General features: G+C 39.7%; 1 protein-coding gene across 2 annotated transcripts in view; it reads left to right on the plus strand.

Moving 5' to 3' along the window:
- The first annotated feature begins 3,535 nt into the window (after positions 1-3,535).
- The window catches only part of MCU (mitochondrial calcium uniporter), a 202,937-nt gene continuing 180,710 nt past the window's right edge, over positions 3,536-25,762 (plus strand). For both annotated transcript variants that reach the window (XM_001925826.7, XM_021073096.2), the window contains exon 1: positions 3,536-3,694. In XM_001925826.7, coding sequence (XP_001925861.1) covers positions 3,545-3,694 — 150 coding nt within the window. In that variant the 5' untranslated portion in view covers positions 3,536-3,544. The remainder of the gene's footprint in view (positions 3,695-25,762) is intronic.

Below are 25,762 nucleotides of genomic sequence, written 5' to 3' on the forward strand. Positions count from 1 at the left end.
TTTGGGGGGCACTTTTGAATGCTCTGGAACGGATGGTGTGGAGTCACATAAAAACGTGTGCTGAATTTCTGTGCACTTAGGTGTGGTTTATTTGAATGTAGGATTAGTATCTTGCCCCTTTGAATCACTTAAGATAGAGACAAAAGACTTCCTGACTCCAAAGGTCTGGTAATAGCAAAGGCTACAGGAGGCCACAGGCCAATCCAACACAAAAAGGATAGCATTAAAGGTAGCTGCCAACCTCTCAGATCCTGAGAAATATGAACAAAGACAGTGCTATTTGAACAAGCCCTGCCCCTCTCAACTCAATGTTTCCCTGGTGTTGTGTGCTTGACAGAAAAAACAAGACAAAACAAAAAAACTTAAAGATTGGATGTTACTGACATAGAAGAACGTTAGATTAGAGTCGCTGAGTTATAAAATGCATACAGAGTCAGTCCTCCTTTGGAAGCCAGGGCATGAAACACTTGTCACACAAAATTTTTAGAAGGGAGTATGTAAATATATTTATGTAAATTACATATCTAAAGTACCTGAGGTTGTGCTCTATATCACAATAAAGGGATGGGAATATTGGGGGAAGAAAAGGAAGAAACAGGAGTTCCTGCTATGGTGCAGTGGGGTCCTTGGGCCTCTGGAGCATGGAGACGTGGGTTTGATTTCCACCCGGTGCAGCAGGTTAAGGGTCTTGAATTGCCACAGCCATGATGCAGATTCCAACTGTAGCTCAGATCTGATCCCTGGCCCGGGAACTCCATATGCCACAGGGCAGCCAAAAAAGAAAAAATAAGAGAGAGAGAGAGAGAGAAATAAGGAAGAAAACGGAGTGTGTGTGTGCGTGTGTGTGTGTGTTAAATGAAGTCAGACCAGATATAGATACAGAGAAGCTATGTAGTTGGGTTTAAGTGTAGTTGAGTCCTTCTGCAGATGGGTGGGTGTAGAAAAATAGGAAAAATGATATCTAAAAAAATAGTGAGGCCAAATAGCCAGAAAACAGATCTAGGCTGTGGTTTATGATACATATGTGAAGGCTAAAACCCCTTTCCTCTTGCTCTCCTGCATGTACTTTTTTTCTGATCTTTAAGAATTGCTGATCTCACTTGAATGATAATTCACCATATCAGTAAAGCATGAAACATAGCCCCCAGATCTCTAAGCTGATCCCCTTTATGGTTTCTCGCTCACGTCAATAAACTTTGTGCATCACCTACCCTGGCTATTCTGGAATGCTTTGGCAAATACTCCACAGAGTTGAGTCATACTTTGGAGCTGACTTTAGTGTACATTTTTGTAGGGAACCTAGTTAGGGTTTCACGCTCCAGGAAATCTGTTCTGATTAGTTTTAGCTAAAAAAAAGATCAACCTGTTTTTAAGTATTGGCACAGAAAGCAGTTCTGCAGCCATGTAGGTTTCAGTGACCGTATTTTTGTAATTATAAAAATAACATGCAGATGGAAAAAAGCTAAACCATTCAAAAGGGTGGCTACTCCTTAAAACTTCCCAGAGGTAACATTTGTTGTTGTTGTTGCTGCTTATTCTTCCAGAAATCACTGTTTACCTAGAGGATGATTTTCTGTTGAGCTATCTACACTTTCTCCTTCTTTGGCCTAGCCAACCCGCTGGTAGGAGCTATGTCCTTTGCAACTAGGGAAAAGTTTTCTCTGTGGAGAGATAAATGACATTTGTTTAACTTCTAGCCTGGATTATTAGGGCTCAGTTTAGTCAGTGGATTCTCAAAATATAAGCCTACCTGTGGTTTATCAATGGTATCATCTTGGTAGATAAAAGATGACACATTTTGGTAAATAGATAAAAAGAAAGCTTTTGGTAATCCCTCCAGTTTCAGGTTTATGCCCTTGAAAAAAAAAAAAAACTTATTTATTGTGGTTCTTTTGCAAATCCACAGAACTGAATCAGTACTGCAGGATGCAGGTCTAGTTTTCCTCTCTTCGAAAAATAGAGGAAAGACAATTCTAGTAGAATTTTCCAAAGGGTAAAATGGAGCGGAGAGCACAGTACCGATTCATAGCCAGATTTTTGAAGCCGCAGAAAATAGAAACAAAACTAAAACCTGTGGCAATCCTAGTAAGAAGGTGTGAAGGGACAAGGGAGAAGGGGAAATGGCACAGCATGGGTCAGTACATAAAATGCAGATGGGATAAATATAGATGGGTGGAAAATGATTGTGAGCAAAGTTGCTCCAGGAATGTCACAGATTTCCAGCTAGGGGGATTAGTGTGTGCAGCTGTTGAATGGGGGGCTTATCTCATCCCTGAGCTCTCAAGTTCCACTGTTGAGCAATAAATGCCTTTTGGGTGAGTGTGGTATGAGTGTCTCACCTGGAGAAGCCAATCATCTTACTGTTCTGGGGTGGGGTGGAAGGATTAAACAAACCACAAGCTTGACGTCATTATTTAACTACTGTTGGCCAAAAAAGTACCATTTCAGTCCAAATTTAAAGAATACTATGAGAATAAGTGGCACAATAAAATTATGTGTGTGTATTGTGTTTGTTTCAACTTTTTCTCCTTAGGCTGCTCTAAAAAGATGTTTCCCCAAATTTAGGACTTTTATATGCTTACCAAACTGTTTTCCTGAGTCTGATTTTAAAATCAGGTGTGAGCCTTAAGTAGTTTATAATAATAAGCAGCAAGGACATTCTCTTCTAGGGAAATTCAAGAACCTCAAATCTCCTTTCTTTCATAGTCTTAAGTAAGCTATCATTATGAGCTTGTTTCTGTGGAAAGAAGTATTTTTCAGGAGAAAGAGTTATTCTAAATTATGAAAATTTATTAAAATAACCTTTACGTGGTTTTTATTACATTACCACCATGTTGTTTCTATAGTTTAATAAGTGGTAAGAAAATAGAAGGTTGCTTCTGGAGAGTGTAAGAATATCAGTATAAAGGTGCTGTAAAAGTGGAATGAGTATCTGAAATGCATACAGTTCTATTAATTCACTCTGATAATATGTACTTATCCTGGGACTTTGGTATCAATCATTCTACTCCTCCGTACTATGCTACATATTACAGTCATTAGATCACCCCGTGAGGTGGGGTTAATTTCAGCGTATCCAAATACCAGTTATGAGTGATAATTCTGGGTGTGTCCTTGAAGTTCCAGCACATCTAGCTAATGATTACTAATTTGGTGCCTATTTTGCCAACTTAAAACACTCACGAAGTACAAAGCTTTGCAAAAACATCCATTTCCTCGGTTACCCTTTTCATAACTGTATCCTTGGTGAAGATTAGCCGAATCGAACATGCCATCCCTATCGCTGCTATTCTGAGGGGCTCGGATGCCAATTACCGGCTCCCTTGTATTTGCCCGTAATTGACTATCCCACAATAGGTAACTCTGGAAGTGACAGGCAATCTCTAGTGTGGTTCTCCCGCCGGTCGATTGGGCCTTGCAAGAAGCCCCGCCTCGTCAACTCAGTCAAGGGCGCCAGTTGGCCCGGCATGGGTGAGTGGCGGGTCCTAGCTCCGCCCCGGCCGTCCGCTGCGCTGCCTGGGTCGGCGCCGTTTCCAGTTGAGAGATGGCGGCCGCCGCAGGTAGATCGCTCCTGCTGCTCCTCTCCTCCCGGGGTGGCGGCGGGGGAGCCGGCGGCTGCGGAGCGCTGACTGCCGGCTGCTTCCCCGCGCTGGGCGTCAGCCGCCACCGGCAGCAGCAGCAGCACCACCGGACGGTGAGCGAGCGCGCCCCGCGGCTCTGGGGAGGGCGGGGCGGCGCTGGTGTGTGGGAGCCGCCGGCAGGCAGGCCGCCGGGGCAGCGGGCGAGTTACCTCAACTCGCGGCCGCTCCCGAGGTTGCCGGGCACCAAGGAGCCGCTGTGCCCTTCAGGCTCCTGCGGCGGCAACCGGGAAAAAGGGGAGGGCGGAGGAAGCCTAGAGGAGGAGGAGGAGGGGCGACGGCGGGGATGTTCCCGCAGGACCGGGGACACCAGGGCGGGGAAGGGACGGGGCTTGAACCTCTCCCTGACCCGCCCCCGATCTCGGTCCCTCCCTCCTTTTTCCTTAACAGCTTTGCCCCATTGCTCCCGAACTGAGCCCCGTGCAAAGTTGTCCCCCTTCTCTCCTCCTCCAGGCGGGTTGGGGTGCCCTGAGTTGCCGCGGCTGCCTTGTGTATGTGTCAGGAGAGTGGCAGTGCCATGCTACTGGGAACCGTTCCCCGGAGGGCAACCCAGGACCCAGCGGGGCCGCTCCCTCGTTCTTTCTCAGCCCTTGGAGAATGGACAAGACGGAAAATCAAACTTTATCCCCCTCTGTGACTTCCTGCTAGTGGGCTTGGGGAACAGCACGCTTGCGATGGATGCTGCATTGCTCAGGAGGCAAGCTTCATCCCTCTCAGGTCCTTAAAGGTCCTCGTGGTCCTTTTGGAGGGCTGATTTATAAGCTTGTTAACGCGTGCCTGAAGAAGGAGGGGTGGGCAGCAGGCAGAGGGGAAAGTGAGTATGACAAGTTGTTCACAGAGGCAGGGATTTGGTGGTTGTATTAACCAGTTATTGCTGGATTTCATTGGCTGGCAACGCACGGGAGTTTCTATTTGAACAATCTTCTTTGGGTGTGTGTGTGTGTGTGTATTTCTTTTTCAGTTGCAAGAGATCAACTTGGCATGGAGTTCTTGACCTAACAAGTCAGCAGGTTCTCTTCCTTTGGACTTTCTAGACCCGTATTGTTGGTCTCTGGCCGACTCCAAGAGAAAGACTGTAGGTTTTATTTCCTAGGGCGAGGGTGTATAGTGTGGCAATAAGAGAATCACTGCAGACAGCCTAATAGCAGATACTAGTACCTTCAGCCCTCAACAGATAACATCCACCTGTCTTGTTCTCACAGCTCTTGAAGGGAAGCTGAATGGAGCTTTTCAGAGAATACCCCAAGACTGATGACAGCATAAAATTAAGTGTATGAAAGAGCAATGAAGGGAACTAATGCTTTTTAAATGCAAGATGGTATTGTTGTTATTGGTCCTAGGTATGGACCCTATCCTCATTCTTGGGAGAAAATGGTATTCTTCACTGACATATTGCTTTGCTGAAGCTTTTGGGTGAGAGCCGAGCTTTCCATAGTTCAATTTAGATTTGCATGTTTCATAGCCTCCAGTTATGTGTTTTGTTCTCTTAAAAACATAAGGCCATCCAAAAATCTGATTGCATTCCCCTCCCCCTCAAACTATTTAAAGACTTCCCAAGTTGTCTTTATCGCTGTATTTTGATAATACATCTTCTGATTTTGCAGTTTGTTTTTAAGACTATTTGGGCGTGGTATATCATTTAGCATTTTAAAATTTGTGCCTTGTGTATTTTCCACTATGTGAATTTGTCAGGCTGTTAGTGCCTGCCTTGTGCGAGTACTTCATGAACGTGTTTTTCTGTGCTATTCTGGGGTGCGTAAAAGTGATGTGCTGAATTTGTAGCTGAAAGCACAACTGAAATGAAGTGTTATTTCTGAAGGGCAGAAGTGTTATGAGAATGGTGACTTGTAAATGAATTTAGAATTGTAAGATTTTGAAAAAAGTTGCGCCTGATTATTTAAAATATGTAAACAGTTTTCCCCCCTTTTCTAAAATTGCTCTGAAGCTGTCATGTATGCAGTTGTCTCCATCTGTTATTCCTCATAAGGCTCAGTTTGAAAGGTATCTCTGAGAGATTTAACTCTTGACATTTTATGCCTGATGAGACCCAAAAAGGGGAGAGACTTGCCGCCAGGGTTACAAGGCTAATATATGACAGTTTTAGAAACCCACCCCAGATAATCTGACCCCCTTATTGTGTTCTTTTTATTATAGAATACACTTGCTTCTTCACATCTTCCTTTTTCCTTATAAAACTTCCTGTTGTTTGTTATGAGAGTATTGGTATTTCAAAACACCATGAATGAGAATTCTCCATGTAGGTTTGAGGCATATGTATCAGGCAATATGGGAACAAACAACTTGCTCTTATAAAAGGTCCAGAGAGACACTAAGGTTGAATCTTGCATAGGTGACATCCTGTGTTTGTGCAGCAGATGGCACTCTGAGTTGGACTAGATCACAAGTCTAGCTTGTGCCACTTTTGTTCTGCTGTAGTAGGTATGGTAAATTAGAGCCAGTGGGACATAACTAATGACAGTACTGGTTAATTTTTGGCTCGAGAGGCAGGTTTTTTGATGTCTTTCTTTTCCAAGTTTGGAGAACAAGTCCAGAGCAATATAGTTCAGCTAACTGGTAAATGTATTGTGAGGTTATAAAAGAGTTTGCACCCCCCTATTAAACTATCATTCAGCTGAGTTAATAGGAAAAAAAGGTGCAAGGGCTTATTCAGTATTTGTAGCACCATCTAGTGTAATTTTTCCTTTCTTGTGTGAAGAGCCTGTTACTGCTTTCCAGCTCGTGACTGTAAAGTATATATTGCATGCCTTTCTGTGTGGTTAGTGAAGGTGGCTATTTTCAAGGAGGATTCTTTGACGGGAACTGCCTTTCATTGTGAGCTGTATAATTCCTTTGCTAAATAAAAGTATGTCATCTCTGATTATGACAGCCTGATTGTTGGCATTTCCTAGTGGTCAACGGCTATGGTGAATTACTAAATCTCAAATTTCTTAAGTCTGTCATTATACTATTATAGTCTGTGGCTGTCCCTTTCTACTTCACACGTTGTAGTTCTTTGGCAGTGATATTCTTTCAGTTTAACCTGAAAGTTTTAACAGATGTTATATTGCCTGACACGAAGGAAACGGAGGAAGGTCCCAGTTTTTTAATCAGGTTTCTCATGAACTGACCCAGTCTTGATTTGCCAGATGCACCCAGCACAAATACTCCACTGTACCTAAGCCAGTGTCTCATATATCCGTAGTAAAGGTTTATGCAGTTTTTGTACCTGAATTTCAGTCTTAATCACTCCTCTAACCTCTAAAGTCCATTTTTAGGTGAGACTATGGCCTATGACTTCTCTTCCCTTTTTTTTTTTTTTTTTTTTTTTTGATGTGCATCATTGTACTTTTTTCTCTAAATGATTTTTATGTTTTCCATTATAGTTGGTTTACAGTGTTCTGACAGTTTTCTACTGTACAACAAAGTGACCAGTATGACTCCTCTTTCAGTCTAATATCCTCACTTTACAGATGAGGAAATAGACCTAATGGAAACTGAGGAAAGTGACTTGTTCTGTAATGTTTGTGGTTAATGACATCTGGAATGAAAATTCTTTTAAGTGGAGGTGGATTCAAGGAGAAATCTTAGTCTGAATCTTAATTTGTGTGTTTCCTAGCTTTTAATCCCTTTCCATTGTTCTTGTCTGTCTTTTCTGAACTCTGATTGGATTTATTATTTTCAGGACACAGGTCGACACTGGCTTGTTCTCTAAGTGTTTCATTTGTGAGTGCCTTACCTCACTGGGCAAAGATTGTGTGTCTTACTACTTTTTTGTCTCTCTTAGACTGCAGCACATTGCTAGGTACATAGACGACACTCAGACAAGCCTTAATTGAAAATGCACCTTTTGTCTGCTTGCTGGTGAAAAGGTGTGCCCCCTTCTTCTCCCCGACTAGTTTGACTTGTTTAATGACCTGTTGCTTAGGTAGCCACATTTGGGTAACTGCTTAAAGTGTAGTTTTGTCAGTGCTGTCTTTGGTGGTATATTACACTTCTTTATTGTGGACTGATACAGAGAGTTGTACCATTGGATTAGCTCTGCAGTGGTACAGACTTTCTGTCCAAAGCAGCAAAAGCATGAGGAAAAAAAACCAGATTATTAGGAATATATGTTTGAATCAGAGTCTAGATTTCATTGTTTTAGTCGACTGTAATATTAAGGTTTTGAAGATTCTGGATAAATACGTTTAGAACAGATTTATTAAGGAAATTTTATTTATTTTAAATCTTTTTTTTTTTTTTTTTTTTTTTTAGGGTCACATCTGTGACATATGGAGGTTCCCAGGCTAGGGGTCTAATCAGAGCTGCAGCTGCCAGCCTACACCACAGCCACAGCAACATGGGATCGGAGCCGCATCTGCGACCTACACCACAGCTCACGGTAATGCCGGATCCTTAACCCACTGAGGGAGGCCAGGGCTCGAACCTGCATCCTTATGAATGCTAGTCAGATTCGTTAACTACTGAGCCATGACAGGAACTCTTATTTATCTTAAATCTTGCTTATTTTGAACCCCATAAAATATTTGAATGAGTAAATTTGGATCTAGTCAGCAAATTCTGCTTATTTGAACTTTTCTAAGTCTCAGGGTGTTCTATTTTATGCTTTATGGAACTCCAAAAAGAAATCTAAATAGAAGATGCAACATCAAGGATGGTGTATGTCAAAGACAGCAAACTGAATGTGAATCCTTTTTTGGTGTGGGGGCTGCCTAATGTTTGAAGGTGAAATCAAGGAGTGGGCATGGTCTTCTGCAGTAGCCCTTCGTTGATACCATTGTCTGAATAACTCTTGAGATGTTGCTTTTTTCTTTTTATATTCTAGTTTTGTGCCCCTGTGGGTTTTCTTAAAAATTACTGTTTGTTTTCCTGTGAATAAGTAATTTTTTCTTAAAAATTGCTGTTTGTTTTCCTGTGAATAAGTACAAATCCTACCTTTTAGGATTTCAAGAAAGCCATTCAATATAGGCTATCTTGAATCCTCTATTCTTTCACTGATTAATACCATATGTGAGCAACATATCATTGGGAAAACTGAGATGTTACCAAGTAAGACATATACTTAAAAGAGTCCTAGAATTTTTTTTTTTTTTTTTTTTTTTGGCTGGACCCTTGGCATGTGGAATTTCTCTGGGCAGGGGTCAAGAGTCCTGGAATTTAGATCTTGAAAAGCTGTAGGTTAAGGAAATAAACGTTGAGGGACAGTAAAATGGCTTTTTCCTTCATAGCCCAGCAAGTTATTACAGACCTGAAAATGGTTTACATATCTGCTGGTTTTCCCATTCAGTCTTTTCCTACAAAATTACATAATTTTATATTTCCTTCTAAAAATGTTTAAGCTGAGATTGGTTTTTAAAAGTGAATTGGGGTCAGATTCCTCCAATAAGTACCTAAACTCAAACTCAGCCTTAAATAGTTATTCTCTGATGTAGATCAGTCTTGATAAAAAAAAACTTGATAAAAAAACCTGTTCTCGTAGGTTGAACAGAAAAGGGAAACAATCTATTTCACTGCACTTTATTAATGCTTGTAGTGTAAAAATGAAAGTTAACTTCAAGCGAAGTAATTTTAATAAGTTCAGTTAATGTTTGACCCATAAACCATGTACAGGCTTGAATCTTTTATACTGGTAAAAGCATAACTTGGTAAATTACATCACCACCTGAGTCTAATAGCATGCTAAAATTGAACTTTTTCTAATGCAGTTCTGGATAATGACATTGCATTCCCACGTTTCTCTTAAAAGTAAGAGCCTTATTCAAAAGTTCTTTAATGACATTAATGTTTATTGGGAGTTCCCATTGTGGCTCAACAAGTTAAGAACCTGACTAGTATCCGTCACGCCTTGGGTTAGGGATCTGGTGTTGGTGGCAGCTGCAGGGCAGGCCGGCAGCTGCAGCTCCAGTTCAACCCCTAGCCTGGGAATTTCCATATGTTGCAAATATGGCCCTAAAAAAAGAAAAAAATCATTAATCTAGAAGAGTGAGATGTTTACCTTTTTATATTTTTTTCTTACTATTTATTATCTACTTTATTATTTGGGAAGCACTTGTAATAATCACCAGAAAATTGCTGAGGTGGACCCGTTAGGTATAGGACACTATCCAGAGGACAGTGTCAAATGTACAGGCCTGAGCTGTACTGCCTTACAGGTTGCAAGATTTTTTAAACTCCTTTTTTGCCTTCTAAGAAGGCCCACTTTGAACTTCTTATCTGTAGTTAATCGTGTTACAGGATGTTTAAGCGTATGTCTGCCTTAAACTTTGGAGAAAATTAATGCAACTGATAGTTTATAAAATAACAGGAAAGCAAATAGGTTAGCTGAACTACGTGACCCTTAAAAATAGAGCAGGAGATAGAGAAGAAAGCATCTAAGAGCTGAGGGCATTGTGTTTCCCCATTTAATTCTCATCATAACCCTATGAGAGGTATTATTGTCCTAGTTTTATAGATGAGGAAATTGAGGACTAGATGGGTTCATTTCTTATTATGTGTCATAAATTGTTTTAATGATAGGGATGTGAAGATGGACACATGTTTTGGAGCTGGGATTTAAGCCTAGGTCTTGCTAGAGTTAAAGCTGTACCAAGCTGGTTGTCAGTGTGGGTCTTCCTTTTCAGTTGGCTTCTTTAGCTCTGTTCTTTTCTCACGCATCTACTGCAAGTTTCTTCCAAGAGATCTCACCGTTCCTCCCACTGACTACATTTTTTGTTGTGGTTGTCTTTTTAGGGCTGCACCTGCAGCATACGGAGGTTCCCAGGCTAGGGGTCGAATTGGAGTTGTAGCTGCTGGCCTATGCCACAGCCACAGCAATGCCAGATCTGAGCCAAGTTGGTGACCTACACCACAGCTCATGGCAATGCCAGATCCCCGACCCAATGAGCAAGGCCAGGAATTGAACCTGTGTCCTCATGGATACTAGTCAGGTTCATTTCCACTGAGCCATGACTGCATTATTTATTTATTTAAAAAGGGCCACACCTGTGGCATATGGAGGTTCCCAGGCTAGGGGTCGAATTGGAGCTACAGCTGCCAGCCTGTGTCACAGCCACAGCAACGCCAGATTTGAGCTGTGTCTGTGGCCTACACCACAGCTCCTGGCAACACCGGATCCTTAACCCTCTGAGCAAGGCCAGGAATGGAACCCAAAACCTCATGGTTCCTAGTCGAATTTGTTTCTGCTGCACCACAACAGGAACTCCACTGACTGCATTTTTAAAATTTTTCTCCACCCAGCCCCCAAGGAATTAGCTGCTAAGGGATCTAAGGTATTACCTCCCCAGAGATCTTTGGAATTTAGTTTAAGATTCTGAAAAGTCACATCCACTAAATCTGGTACTTACTGAGTATTACTTCTATATCAAGCACTTTTATAACATTGTATAGTATATTCCACAACAACCCTTCAGGCAAAATACTCTCCCCATTGTACAGATGGGAAAATAAGACCTGGAAAGTTAACCAACTGGGAGTCATTCAGAAAATATCTATGGAATTCCTGTTCTTAGTGAGACACTGTGCTGGAAAAGAGCTGTTTCTCTTGTGGTCCTAAAAGTTCTCAGTCTAGCCAGGAGATACTCATACATAAGACTGTAACTGGCTGTGCTTTTTTTTTTTTTTTTTTTCCTTTGAGGGTTCATTGGGAGCACTTAGGACTACCTGAGAATGTTGGTGAAGGCTTCACATGGGAGGCCTTGTTTGAGCTGAAATATGGGGAAATTTTGAGGTGTGGGGTATTGGAATGCTTGGTTCAAATTCCAGGCAGCATTACTATCTAACATGACAGTATGAGGGAGTAAGTTTTTTTTGAGAAGCAACCAGTAATTTGTTACAACCGGAGTATGGGCAAGAATAGCTGGAGATTAGGCTGGATAATAGTAGTGATACCAATAGTAATTAATATTTATCAATTGTACCATGTGCAAAGCATTGTACATGGTCTCATTTAATTCTGATGAATAGATGCTGTTCTTATCCTAGCTCTACAGATAGTGAAACTGAGTTACCCCAGATTGGTTAAATGATTTGCCTAGGATCACAGCCGGTTAGTGACACACAGTTAGGAAATGATTTGCCCAGGGTAATATAGATAGCTACAGACATACCCAGCATATGAACCAAGTAGTCTGGCTCCAGAGACTGTCTTCTCTTTTTTTTTTTTTTTTTTTTGTCTTTTTGCTATTTCTTGGGCCACTCTCGTGGCATATGGAGGTTCCCAGGCTAGGGGTCCAATCAGAGCTGTAGCCGCCAGTCTACGTCAGAGCCACAGCAACTCGGGACCCCAGCCGAGTCTGCAACCTACACCACAGCTCAGGCAACTCCAGATCGTCAACCCCCTGAGCAAGGCCAGGGTTCGAACCCGCAACCTCATGGTTCCTAGTTGGATTCATTAACCACTGTGCCACGACGGGAGCTCCCAGAGACTGTCTCTTATTCACTTGCTATGATGCAGGATCAGACCATGAAAGGACTTCTGAAGGAGCTGAAATTTTATTATGCGGATCAGTGGTTTTTTTTTTTTTTTTTAAAAAAACCCAATCCACAGAAATACATTTTTTATTATGACTGAGCATGTGCATGTGTGTATAAAACTATGAAAAGTCTCATGAACAATATTTTTACTTTGTATGAGGCATGCATAGTTTCTCTTCTGTTTTCTTAAGGAAATACTGGTTGGGACCCACTTAAATTGATTCTACAATTTAAGCCACAGTTTGGAAAAATACTGCTTGTCAGTGTGTGAGTGTTGGAAGAATTTCAAGTAGGGGAATTGCATGGTTAGGTTTGTGCTTTTAGATAGGTCACACTGGCAGCAGTGTGAAGGCTTCATTGGAGAGAATGGGACCAGGAAGACAGACACCAGTGTAGAACATCTTAATGGACCAGGCAAAAGATGCCTGAACTGGGACAGTACATTGAGGATAGAGAAAAGGGACTAGAGAGAAGGAAGATTAGGAAGTAGAGTTGATAGAACTGGGCAATTGAATGTGGACTATCACTCAGCTAGTACCAGGTGGAAAGGCAGTTTAAGTCAAAACTATATTATTCAGGCACTGAAATTTTACTTCTTGACCTTTTTTATGTGTTTTTTTTTTTGTAGTCATGTTAAATATACTTTGTTGTTTTATCTACACCTCTACTTTTGTATTTAAAAAAAAAAAAAACTGGTTTAGGAGTTCTCATTGCGGGTTCAGCGGGTTAAGGACCTGACATATTGTTGGTGAGGATGTGGGTTTGATCCCTGGCTTTGTGCAGTGGGTTAAAGATCTGGCATTGCTGCAAGCTATGGTATAGGTGGCTTGGATCCGGTGTTGCCATGGCTGTGGCATAGGCCAGTGGCTGTAGCTCTGATTTGACCCCTGGTCTGGAAACTTCCATATGTTGTGGTGTGGCCCTAAAAAAAAAAAGAAGAAACCTTGTTTTATTATTATTATTATTATTTGCTTTTTAGGGCCACATCTGTGGCATGTGGAGTTTCCCATGCTAGAGGCTGAATTAGAGCTGCAGCTGTCAGCCAACACCATAGCCACAGAAGGCAGGATCTGAGCCACATCTGTGACCTACATCACAGCTCATGGCAACTCTGGATCCTTAACCCACTGAGTGAGGCCAGGGATTGAACTCACCTCCTCATGGGTACTAGTCGGGTTCGATACTGCTGAGCCATGATGGAAACTCCTAATTATTTTTAAACAATTAAAACATCTACATATCAAATCAGATACCCACCTTACCCTCTTATTTCTGACTTCCCACCCCTATTCCATCTACTATTATCTGGAAGATTTGCATAGCAGTATGAAAAATTCACACTTCTGTTGTGGCTCAGTGGCTAATGAACCCAGTTAGGATCCATGAGAACGCAGGTTCGATCCTTGGCCTTACTCAGTGGGTTAGGGTTCTGGCGTTGCCACTGAGCTATGGTTTAGGTTGCAGACTTGGCTTGGATCCTGAGTTGCTGTGGCTGTGGTGTAGGCCAGTGGCTATAGCTCCGATTCGGCCCCTAGCTTGGAAACTTCCATATGCCATGGGTATGGCGCTAAAAAGGCAAAAAAAAAAAAAAAAAAAATTCAAATAGCATGATGAGCACTCAGCAAATCTCTTTTGAAATAATATATTCCCTGTATTATACTGTCCCAAAGCAGAAACTCTTAATGTTATAGTCATTTATTAGAAGAATACTTTTGAATAATTTTCTTGGACTTTGTTCTCTTTAACTTTCCATTTTTGTAATATTTGATTCCCATTAGGGAATATTAAGCATTGTGTGTATGATACTCTTACCTTAAAAAAACAAAAAAAAAAAAACAAAAAAACTGCCATTCCTAAGCATGAAACCTTTTCTTAGTAAAATTTTAGTAGTCTTCCTTTCCACATTATAAATGTAGATATACAAGATTCCTACTGCTGCCACCCCAGTTACTGAAGAGAGGTATAATATATATATTATATTTATATATAAATAATTGAGAACCAGTTATTTGGAGTGATTTTCTAGCATTTTATTTGACTAGAATCTTACTGGATTGCTTTATCTAGAGAGCACATGTTCTTTGGTCTTCTAGGTATTATAACACAAAGGTAAGTATTTATTTGATAACTGTGATACTTTTTTTAGAGACATTATAGTGTCTGCTCTACCAGAAGAGATTGTTTTTGCAATGTAGTTGATGAACCTTTTGAAATCTTATGGGAGCAAAGAATAGCTGAATCACAGAATTTTTTTTTAGTTTTCTGAGATAGTTAAATACATGAAAAGATGAAAGTCCTAAGAGTGTGTATATGTGTGTTTCTCAGACACACATAAAAAGTAAGTAATTGAAGGGAATTAGGTGCTGTGTGGTTTAATAGAGTCAGGAGTCTGGGTTCTCCTTCCTCTTACATTAACTTTCTATTTGACCGTGGGCAAGTGAGGAAACCTCTTGGATCCTAATATTTTTGTCAATTAAAGGTGCTTGATTAGGTGAGCCTAAAGGGCATCTTTAATTCCATGATATGTATCATTTTTATATAATATTTGACAAGTAATTTTTACATTATTTCATTGGTTAGCTTGTATAAAATCATAAACTGATGTACATTTGCTTATTCTCACAAGGGCCAAGGGCTTGGGGCGAAGAAAAATAGCCTTTCGATTCCTTTTCAGGACCTGACATCTTGATAAAGAGTTTACCCTGTATTTGTTTTAAATAGTTCATTATGCCTTTTAATCCTGTCTTACTCTTTTTTCTTTTTTTTTCTAATTCCAACTGCTAAGGGAGTTGGGGGAAGAAGTGCAGATGTGGTAGGGAATTCTGAGAGTTGGAGAGGGGAGGAGGGAAAAAACAGTGCTGGAGTGTTGAGGTGATTTCGGACTGTTCTAATAATTTGTTAATTCCGAGTTGTGGTCTGCCAGCCTGAAACAGAAAATGTTTCTTGGTATTTATACAACAGGTATCCCTATTGTGTAAACTTTAACAAGTGATTAGTTGCCCATAGTAGTCTATTCTCCCAAACTCTGTGAACTGAATCTAATGCAGTGTCAACAGCAGAGACATTCAATGATTAAAAAATCCTGGGGGAAAAGGTCCTAGGGACCATTGTCTAAAACCATCAACTTTTGGGGTGTTCCGGTTCTGGCTCAGCAGTAATGAACCCGACTAGTGTCCATGAGGACATGGGTTTGATTCTTGGCCTTGCTCAGTGGGTTAAATGATCCTGGGAGCTGCGGTGTGGGTGGCAGAGGCGGCTTGGATGTGGCGTGGCTGTGGCTGTGGCCAGCAGCTGTAGCTCCGATTTGACCCCTAGCCTGGGAACTTCCTTATGCTGAGGGTGCGGCCCTAAAAAAAAAAAAAAAAAAAAAAAAATTCCTTCAACTCTAAGAATAATGTAGCTATATATCATCTTGTTCTTTGTGCCTAGATACTGCAGTGGTGGGAATTACAGAACTATGAAAAAGAACTTTTCTTTGAATCAGGTAGCGGCTACTAATCATAATAGAGTTCACAAATTGTGCTGAAACAAGCATGGCTGTATAACATGCCAGGTAAAAATAGCAATGACAAAAGATTGTAGTGCCATTATGCTGTAAGTAATTTAAGAAACTGACACCAGGACATCTACCTGGCAGGTATTTGGAGCAAATGAGGAAAAAAAGGGAAGAGTGAGGGGCTAGACACTGCAGAAGAGAGAAAAGAACTATTTGAAAGCGGTACTGCCAACTCTAGATTCCCTGCAGATACACATTTCCAAAGATGACAGATTTTTGGAGGTGTTTATTTTGGAACGAATCTTCTGTATTTCCATCCTACCCCCACTGTATCCTGTATCTTGCACTGCCAGAATTCTGCTAGCTGCCATGAAGCAGGGCTGTGGCAAGTGGCCAAGTGTGATAAAAACCTCTTTTTCATTTTAAAACAGAGTATAGTTGTCACATTACTTTAAAGAAGTATTTGAAGATGGATTGAATGGAGTAGAAGAAGTAGTAAATACCTAATGAGAAGATTGAAAGTTTTTGATTTGGTTTTGATAGAATTACATTTCTTTTGTAAACAGAAGAATACCAGCTTATGTCTATCTCTGTCAGTTTCTCTTTCTTGTCTCTCTTTTCCTGATCTTTGAGTGCTGCTGAATAGACAGGAAAAATGTGTTTTCTTATCACAAAGAGGTGGTTGTGATTTTTTGGGTTGATTTCATTTTTGAGGGGATCCCAAAGGTATATACTCTGTGTGAATGTTTCACTATTTATATGCATGGTAATAATTAGGTTTTGTTTCATATTTTGTTCTTGTTTTAACCCCAAAGAAAATGAAATCTTTTTTTTTTTTCCATTTCCAGCTCAGACTGAAGCTTCAAAATAAAATGTTGTCTAAGCACAGCTGAGATGGTAGAACAGAATTGTAGTATACTGTATTATAGGATTTTGGAATATTCATTTATTAAGTGGAGAATTGAACTCCATTCAGTCAGTACTTTCTTTAATTTGAATATCTCATCCTGCGTTAGTGTTTGATTCAGAATGAATTCATAGCTTGGCCAAGTGCCACAAAGTCGGGTGAGCTTTAGATATATAGTGGCTTTCTTTAATAATTGCTACAGTTTTTAGCAATAAGGGGGTGGGGTGAAAGGAAACTAGATGTAGTAGATTTCTTGCCTAAAACAAGTATTCTTGGTAAAATTAAAAGTAGAGACAAGCTGAGGCTCTGAGTTATGGGTCTGAAGATCATATCACAGCCAGCATTAAAAAGTAGCAGAATTAGTGGAAAAAAGGCAAGACTGGAGGAAGATAACTACTGATGAGCAGGCTTTCAAAGAAGCTCACTTGGAAAAGCCATTCCAACCAGATGGTTGTTTTTGTTTGAGGGTGGGGTGGGGTGGATGTCTTTCGTAAAGGAAATTATCTTGTGTTCAGTCAAACATACAAGGGGAAAAGTCTTGTCTTTTTAAATGATGAAGTATGTAATGTCTATAAAGACAAGTTTAAAAACGACAAGGAAGTGTATTTCCTTTAGCTTGAGAAATTGAACGGTACAATTATAATTACTAAATTATCAAATTTCCTTCCTCAATCCTGTTTCCTGTCCTCTCTCTGAAGAGAAACATTCTCTCCAATTTGATGTTTTCTGTGCATGTGTTTATGCCATATATATATATATACTTCATACAATATTTTAAACGTATTTTAAAACTTATTTAGAAGATACTACACAGTGTATATCCTTATGCAATCTGTTCTTTTTTGATTAATACTAAAAAAATTATGTAGTTGATACATGTGGTTGTGATTCATTCATTTTTAACTGTGTGCAGTTTTATTCTCTATTTCACTATATAACTTTTCCTGAAAGTTGACTGAAAGCCTGTTTAGCTGAATATTTGGGGAAGACAGGGAAGAGAAATATTTTATGTCATATAAAAAGTTAGATTAAGACTTTTGGAGTTCCCATTGTGGCTCAGCAGGTTAAGGACTCAGTGTTGTCTCTGAGGATGCTGGTTCAATTCCTGGCCTTGCTCATCGGGTTAAGGATTTGGTTGCCTCAAGCTGCCGTATAGGTTGCAGATGTGGCTCGGATCTGGTGTTACCATGGCTGTGGTGCAGGCTGTCAGCTGCTGCTTCAATTCGATCCTTGGCCCGGGAACTTCCATATGCTGCAGATGTGTAGCTGGAAAAAGAAAAAAAAAAAGATAAAGAAAAAAAAAAAAGGCTTGACTTTCAAAAAAGCCAGTTCCCTTTTTTGGTGTGGAATGTCCTCCTTTATCATTTTTCTGGGAAAACCCCTTACACTTCCTGAGAGGAGGCAGAGAAGAGTAATGTTTAATTGCACAGATGAACATGTCTTGTGCAAAATGCAGAACATCATCTGCTATATTACAGCCAGCTCACAAGAGACTGAGCTGCAGCAAAAGCTTGGTTTACTGTATCAAAATTCTCAGATTTTTTTTAAGTGCAGACAAGCTGTGAATAGAAATTTCTTGTAATTATTTTTTTTCTGTGTGTTTGGAATAATTTGCATTTTGGGCTATCTGCCTTAGTTTGTAAAAGGATATGTCCCTTATATGGTAAAAAACACACAAAAAAACTGTTCTTGAATTGTGTCATGGCTTTGATGGCGTAAAAGAAAAATAAGGTATAGGATTGAGGGAAGGCACTTTTTTTGAGGCAAGTAGTTGGTGTGAAATAGGTATTTGTTTTAATAACAATACACACACACACGTATGTCAGTATATATTCTTTGTAGTCATTGATTTAAAAAGCCAATCTCTGATAAATATTTTTTCTTCCCAGTTTCACTCTTTTCATTGTCTTTGATAATGGTTTGCACAGTTTTGCAGAATACACAGTACAGAACTTCATTCAGGTTATCCCTCTAAATGATTTGCTACAATGCATTAACCAGAATGCTGATGCAGCGAGGGAAACACTAATAAATGGGATGCTTTCCAGGGACTGTAGCTAAGACAAAGCAAACACAAGCCAAAATTAAGAAGAAAACATTAGTTAGGCATCCAAGATGTAGTCTAGCCAGATATGCTATTAACAGTGAATATCCCATTCTAATTAGATTAATGGAGGCCTGGGCAATTTGAATCACCAGACTTTAAAAAAAATGACCCAACTTTAAGCATGTTAGAATTAGGGGTTATTGGAAAAATAGTCTTTTGGCTAAAATTGATTTAGAGTGAAAACTTAGGAGTTCCTGTCATGGCTCAGTGGTTAACGAATCTGACTAGGAACCATGAGGTTGCTGGTTCGATCCCTGGCCTTGCTCAGTGGGTTAAGGATCTGGTGTTGCCCTGAGCTGTGGTGTAGATTGCAGACATGGCTCAGATCCCTCTTTGCTGTGGCTGTGGTGTAGGCCGGTGGCTACAGCTCCGACTTGACCCCTGGCCTGGGAACCTCCATATGCCGCGGGAGCGGCCCTGGAAATGGCAAAAAAAAGAATGAAAACTTAAATTATTTGCTGTTTCTTGTTGAAAAGATTCTAATGTCTCAAGAATGATTAAACTCAGCTGCCTGTTTGTTCCTTCCATTGTGATTCTGAGGGAAAGGGTACTGAATGGACCTACAAATAAGAGTGTTTTTTTTTTTGTTTGTTTGTTTTGTTTAGAGGAAGGAGGAGAAAGGATATTGCTAATTAAGAATAATTTTTGTTTTTTCACTTTGGCCATTTTCTTACAAATCATACTGATTTTTTTTTTTCATAAATTGTTTCCCCACGAATAGTGTAGGTTTGGAGAGAGGAGGTAGGTATGTAAACAAGCTTTTTAAATTGCTCTTCTTGGAGTTCCCGTCGTGGCGCAGTGGTTAACGAATCTGACTAGGAACCATGAGGTTGCGGGTTCAGTCCCTGCCCTTGCTCAGTGGGTTAACGATCCGGCGTTGCCGTGAGCTGTGGTGTAGGTCGCAGACGTGGCTCGGATCCCGCGTTGCTGTGGCTCTGGCGTAGGCCGGTGGCTACAGCTCCGATTGGACCCCTAGCCTGGGAACCTCCATATGCTGCGGGAGCGGCCCAAGAAATAGCAACAACAACAACAACAAAAAAAATAAATAAATAAAAAGACAAAAAAAAATAAATTGCTCTTCTTGTTTTTGAAAGATCTTTGATTAATTGGCCAAGAGTCAGGCATTTAAAAACAGAACTCCTACACCAGAGAGTTAATTTTTTTTTTACTGTACTAAGATTTCTGAGTTTTGTAAACATGTTTCTGAAACTAGTGAAAGTTCCTGAATGAACCTGGATAGCCTGAGACCTCTATTGCCAGAGACTCCTTATGTTTTTAAAAAAATTTCTTAATTTTTCATAGTTTATTAGGGTTCTTTTTTTTTAAGTGCTAGAACGGTAGAGGTGTGGTAAAAAAATTTCCCTCTAAAAATGTTTCTAAAGGTATTGATTTATGAGTTGTTGTTTCAAATTACCTGTTTTTATATCTCTCTGAGCCTACCATGTGGTTATCTAAGATACTTTCTTTCTCTGAAAAAAAAGTGTATTTCAGAGTTTATCAAAACCAGTCTGAATTTATTCTAAATTACAACTCATTCTCTCTTCCTCTTTTTTTGTTTTTGGCTTTTTAGGACTGTACCTGTGGCATGTGGATGCTCCCAGGCTAGGGGTATCGATCGGAGCTATAGCCGCTGGCCTACACCACAGCTATAGCAATGCTGGATCCTTAACCCACTGAGCAAGGCCAGGGATCGAACCCGCATCCTCATGGATCCTAGTTGGGTTAGTTAACAGCTGAGCCATGAAGGGAACAATTCATGTTTTTTTTTTTTTTAAGGAAAAGACAAGTTTATTGAGGCAATAGATACTGTTAACATAGTGGGCTGATTTCCTGATAATCAGGGAGAGCCGACCTAACATGTTCTTTTGAAAGTGTCCTCTTGTCCTAAAGGTCACTTGTAATAACCAGCAGCTAAGAATGTTTTAAGACCTTTTGAGACTTTCTTATCTTTTGCGGCATTATATGCTGAGGTACCCACGTCAGCAGGCTCAAGAGGGCCTTTACCTTTGACATTGACTTTACTTTTTTCTATTCTTTTAGGTCTTTCACTACCATCCCTACAGTGGTTGGCAAGATATCGTTTCCACCTCACTCACCATGTACCATTGCCAGTGACATCTTAGCTGCTAGAGTGTGGAGCTGGCCTGTGGGAGTCAAGTAAGTGCCTTTTTTACTATTTGGCATGGTTTTTGCTTACTTTGCAAAGCCATGGAGAGGAACTCCTTAAGATTAGTTTTTAAAAAGGCACTTGCTTGATCCTTGTGGGCCGGCTCTTTGCTCCAGCCTGCTATTGTACACCTGGTACCTAACATGGGGCTGCATTTAGCAAGATGACTATCACCGAAAGGAACATTTTTGCTGGGCTAGACCCTAAGGAGCCTAGATCTGATCTTGGCTTGATTAGGCCATTTATATTGATGGGCAACCCCTGTCGCATCCCAGATTGAATCAGAACTTGTGTGTTCGCTCAATTAGTTAGTGTGGCCTCCTGGAAATTTAATAGGGTGTTATGGATGACCAAGGGTCTGTTGTTCTAAACCAGCTGGGTTATATGGAAACAGAACAGCTCTCCCAGGAAAGCCAATGTCCTTGGTGTTTTTTATTTTATTTTTTAATTTTTTTGAATTAATTTAGCTTACTTTAAGGAAGCAATGATTGCTGGTATTAATGAGGTTTGGGTTTCTGTACTTATTGCTAAAGTTGCTAAAACCTGGTATTTTACTTTTGCAGGTCACCTTTTAAATTTTGCCTATATAAATTAACACATCCCCTGTTATGTCATAACAACCATGTAAGGGAGAGTGTTTTCCTGCTCTGTCTTAGGTATTGGTGATGTGATCTGTTCATTCAGGGGAAACTTGAGCAGTCCCAGGTATGTGAAGATCCTGATTCATAAGCATTTTGTCCCTGCAAACAAAACACAGTTTATTTCATGTTCATGAGAGTGAACTCATGATGTAGTTTTACAAAATCAATCAATCTTGCCTGTTGATTTTCCTGCCCCTGATGTTATAGAACAGGGATTGGCAAATTGCAGCTGAGACCACTGCTTGTTTTTGTAAATAAAGTTTTATTGGAACACAGATACATTTGTCATTCACGTGTTGTCTGTGACTGCTTTTGCACTGTAACAACAGAGTTGAGCTGTGACAGAGACCATATGGCCACAAAACCTAAAGTATCTGACTCTTTTAGAAGAAGTTTGCTGACTTCTGCTATAAAAGAACCAAGCTTCAAGCTGTATTTAGATATAAACTTATCAGAACTACAGTTGAATTCATTAGATTAGCAGGTGAGGGACAGAACCGAAGCTAGAAGTTAGGTCTCCTGTCTCCTTGTCTCTAGGGTTCCTTCCTCTAGGCCTCATACCATGTTAGTTGTTTTCGCTACTAGCTATAAGGCCCAGTCTTTTTCCTTTATTTTCCCCAAAGTAAAAGTGAAGACTCAATGATTTAAACCATAAAGATATGATTTATTGGAGAATGGACCTTACCTAGAGTTTGGATGCTTTTGTTTTATTATTTGAAGGTAACTGGGGCATTGTATCTTAATCACTTTGTGCTTATAGCGTATACTCAAAAAAGATTAGGTTAGTTGGAATGAAAAGAAATGTGATCCTTGTTCATAATTTCATAGCTGGGGTGAAATGAAAATTGGCATAGATGGAATGCTTCCTTCATGAATCTATGTGTCTTAGCTCATAAATAGCATGATAGTTTGTGTGTGTGTGCGCATGCATATGGGTGTCTAACAGCTCTCTCAGTGCATTCGAATTGCATTCTGAGAAGAGTTTAGCAGGTGTATTACAATCTGCAGATATGTTGCAGAGTTTTAAATAGAGTTTTAAAAATAAATTTTATTTTAAAACAGTTTTGGATTTACAGGAAAATGGCTAAGATGATACACAGATTTCCTGCATATACCCCTTCCCCAGCCCCCCTGTTGTTAACATCTTATGTTAGTAGGGTACATTTGTTATAATTAATGAACCAATATTGATACATTTTTATTGCTAAAGTCCATACTTCATTCAGATTCCCTTAGTGTTTGTGTAATATTCTTTCTCTGTTCTAGGATTAAATGAATTTTTATTAGCATATTCACTGATGTAGAAGGCATTCATATGACCACCTGAGGGTTAAACTAGTTTTGAAGTCCCTTCAATTCCAGGAGTGTAATTAAATGAATACAGGCTTAATTGCTGCAGAGTTCTGACTTGCAACATTTATATTCTGTAACTTGTCAAGAAAGTGATTGCTTTAGCCTTATTGACAGTAATGGCTCTTCAATTGTTTGTTCCTAAATTTTTATCATCATCCATTCCAGAAAGGACAGGACAGACTTAGTTGCATCTGTTATTGTCATATGCGAAATTGCTTGTGAAAATATTCAAAGTAAATTGCTCTCTTTGGAAGCAATGTGGATCAACTGTCCTACTTCAGTATGTTTACTGCCCCCCCCCCGCAAAGTAGTCAGCACCTTCGGATGAATCATTAATCATTCAGATTTCCCTATAAAGACCTTAAACCATATCTTCCTTAAACATTTATTAGTTACTTCCCAAAGTTAAACATGTGCATGCTCTGTGACTCAGCAGTTCCACTCTTGGACTTATACACAACAGTGTTATGTGCATATATTCACCGGAAGACATGGATAAAAATGTTCGTAACAGAACTAATTGAAATGGTCTAAACTGGTTTTCCAAATTCCTATCAACAGTAGAAGGGGTAGATAAATCTCTGGCATAATCACACAATACATGTTATAAACATTGATCACAGTCAACAGACTACAGCCGTGTATAATAATGTGTGGATCTCACAAATATAATACTGAGCAAAAGAAGCCAGATCCTCTATGATTCTATTTACATAAATTTCAAAAATAGGTAAAACTATCTGAGGTGTCAGGAGATTGATTACTCTTGTTGGGAATGGGGGAAACTGCGGTGGGATGTGAAGGGGCTTCATGAGGTGCTAGTAATGTTCAGTTTCTTGTTTGAGCCCTGGCTACATGGATGTGTTCACTTGGTGAACATTCTCCAAGCTTATATATTTTTCTATATTTATGTTATTCTTCAAAGAAAAAAGTATTCAAAAGTATTAGCAACTCTGGAAAACACACATGTAAAATTCACTGCGACATTTGAGGGTTATGTGGAGAACAAACTGAGCAAATTTACCTTACATCTTAGAATAATAGGGTGTCTGAATTACAGGATTATCAGAGTGCTCTTATATTACTGGAGCTGTTACAGTCCTTTTTGTACAATGAGATGAATAAATTGTAGCTGCCCTTTACTGTAAGCAGGTTTGGGGACTGCCTCAGAAGAGACTTCTTTTTAGTCTGTGTTGATAGAGAAACCAGGTTACAATGTCCATTCATTCTTTTATTATAGTAAAGACTATTAAGCCAAGTAGTTGTGACTTGGGCATATTGGTATGATTATATATCCTGGAATTTCTCCTTCCCTCTGATTGTTATTATTAGGTCAGTGAGTGAGCTTTCAAACCTCACCAGAATGTAGAGTCCTTTTCCCAAATGGAGCCCTTTTTTGTGACTTTACTGGTTTTGTTTTTTTGTTTTTTTTCTTTTTCTTTCTTGTTGGTACCTTTGGTTCTTCCAGTTGCTTGAATTAAAATTATTTTTTGGCTCTCCCTTTTGCCTTTGCAACCGTTTCCTATTGTTAAAATATATGGTCGAGATGCACATAACATAAAATTTACTTTCTTAACCATTTCTTAGTGTACAGTTCAGTACAAGCATATCTCATTTTATTGTACCCTTTATTGTGCTTTACAGATACTGAATTTTTTACAAATTGAAGGTTTGTGGCAACTCTACATTAAGCAAGTCTGTCAGCACCATTTTTCCAATAGCATTTGCATACTTCATTTCTCTGTGTCACGTTTTGGTAATTCATGCAATATTTAAAAATTTTTCATTATTATTATGTGTTATGATGATCTGTGATCAGTGATCTTTAATATTACTGCTGCAGCTGGCTGAAGGCTTAGATGATGGTAGGCAGTTTTTAGCAATAAATTATTTTTAAATCAAGGTATATACATTTTTTTTTTTTTTTTTAAGACATACTGCTATTGCACACTTAGCAGACTACAGCAAACAGAACTTTGAGATGCACTGGGAAACCATAAAATTCATGTGACTCACTTTTTTAGAATATTTGCTCTATCGTGGTGGTATGGAGCCACATCCGGAATATCTACCAAGTGTACCTGTGTCCCGCCCTTTTTATTTAATAATTAAATCCTAGTTGGAGTCTGCCTTTCTCACCTCAGTTATCTTGTACTTTGTTTTCTCATTACACCATCCTTAGTTGTATTTAAACTCTTATCATGTGTCTGGACCTCTGTCTGAAGAGCATCTCAACTTTCAGTGTTTCCTCTGCACTCAGTCCATTCTTTATCTTCCGGTCAGATTTATCTTTCTAACGTCTTACCAAAACATTTCCTCCTACAAACTTTTGCTTACCGCCACCTATAGGATTTAATACAAATTCCTTAGTCTGGTATTCAAAACCTTCTGAAGTTGAGTTCCAGTGTGTCTTTCTACCTTTAATGATAATGTTGATAACCAGTGATTACTTATTAACTTGCAGGTTGTGTGAAGCACCATACATGTATAGCTTTATTTAATTTATTCCTGTAAATTATTTAGTGTAATTACTACTGCTGAGGAAATAGAGGCTGGAGGGTTCTAAATAATTTACCCGAACTAGTACAAGTTATAGTTGTAACTCCTGTCTCCCAGAGCTCTTGAATGCCTTCAGTAGACCCATCCCTGACCACCAGGTGCATTCGCACCTTTATCCTATCTCTTTCACTTTGCAGATCCACAGCCTGGAAGGCCCCTGGCTCATTCCTTCTTCCCTCTCTCACGACCTCATTCTCTTCATCCATCAAGGCCTAGCTCAAGTTCCATCTGTTCAGTGTCCCCCCCCCCCCCCTTGGCAGTTTATAAAATACTCATTAGCCTCCACTTATTTTGTATTTTATTGCCTTGAATCTGTATTTTTTAATGAATAGATGATTCAGCTTTGTCTTTAGATTGTAACCTCCTAGAGGTTGAAGTCTTGGATTATAGGTTTTTTTTTTTTAATGTCTCCTGAAGTGCTA

This window comes from Sus scrofa, chromosome 14, assembly GCF_054392235.1.
Source record: "Sus scrofa isolate SSC_HxYL_T2T_F1_AM1 chromosome 14, Sscrofa_HxYL_maternal_Yorkshire_Landrace_v2.0, whole genome shotgun sequence".
NCBI lineage: Eukaryota > Metazoa > Chordata > Mammalia > Artiodactyla > Suidae > Sus > Sus scrofa.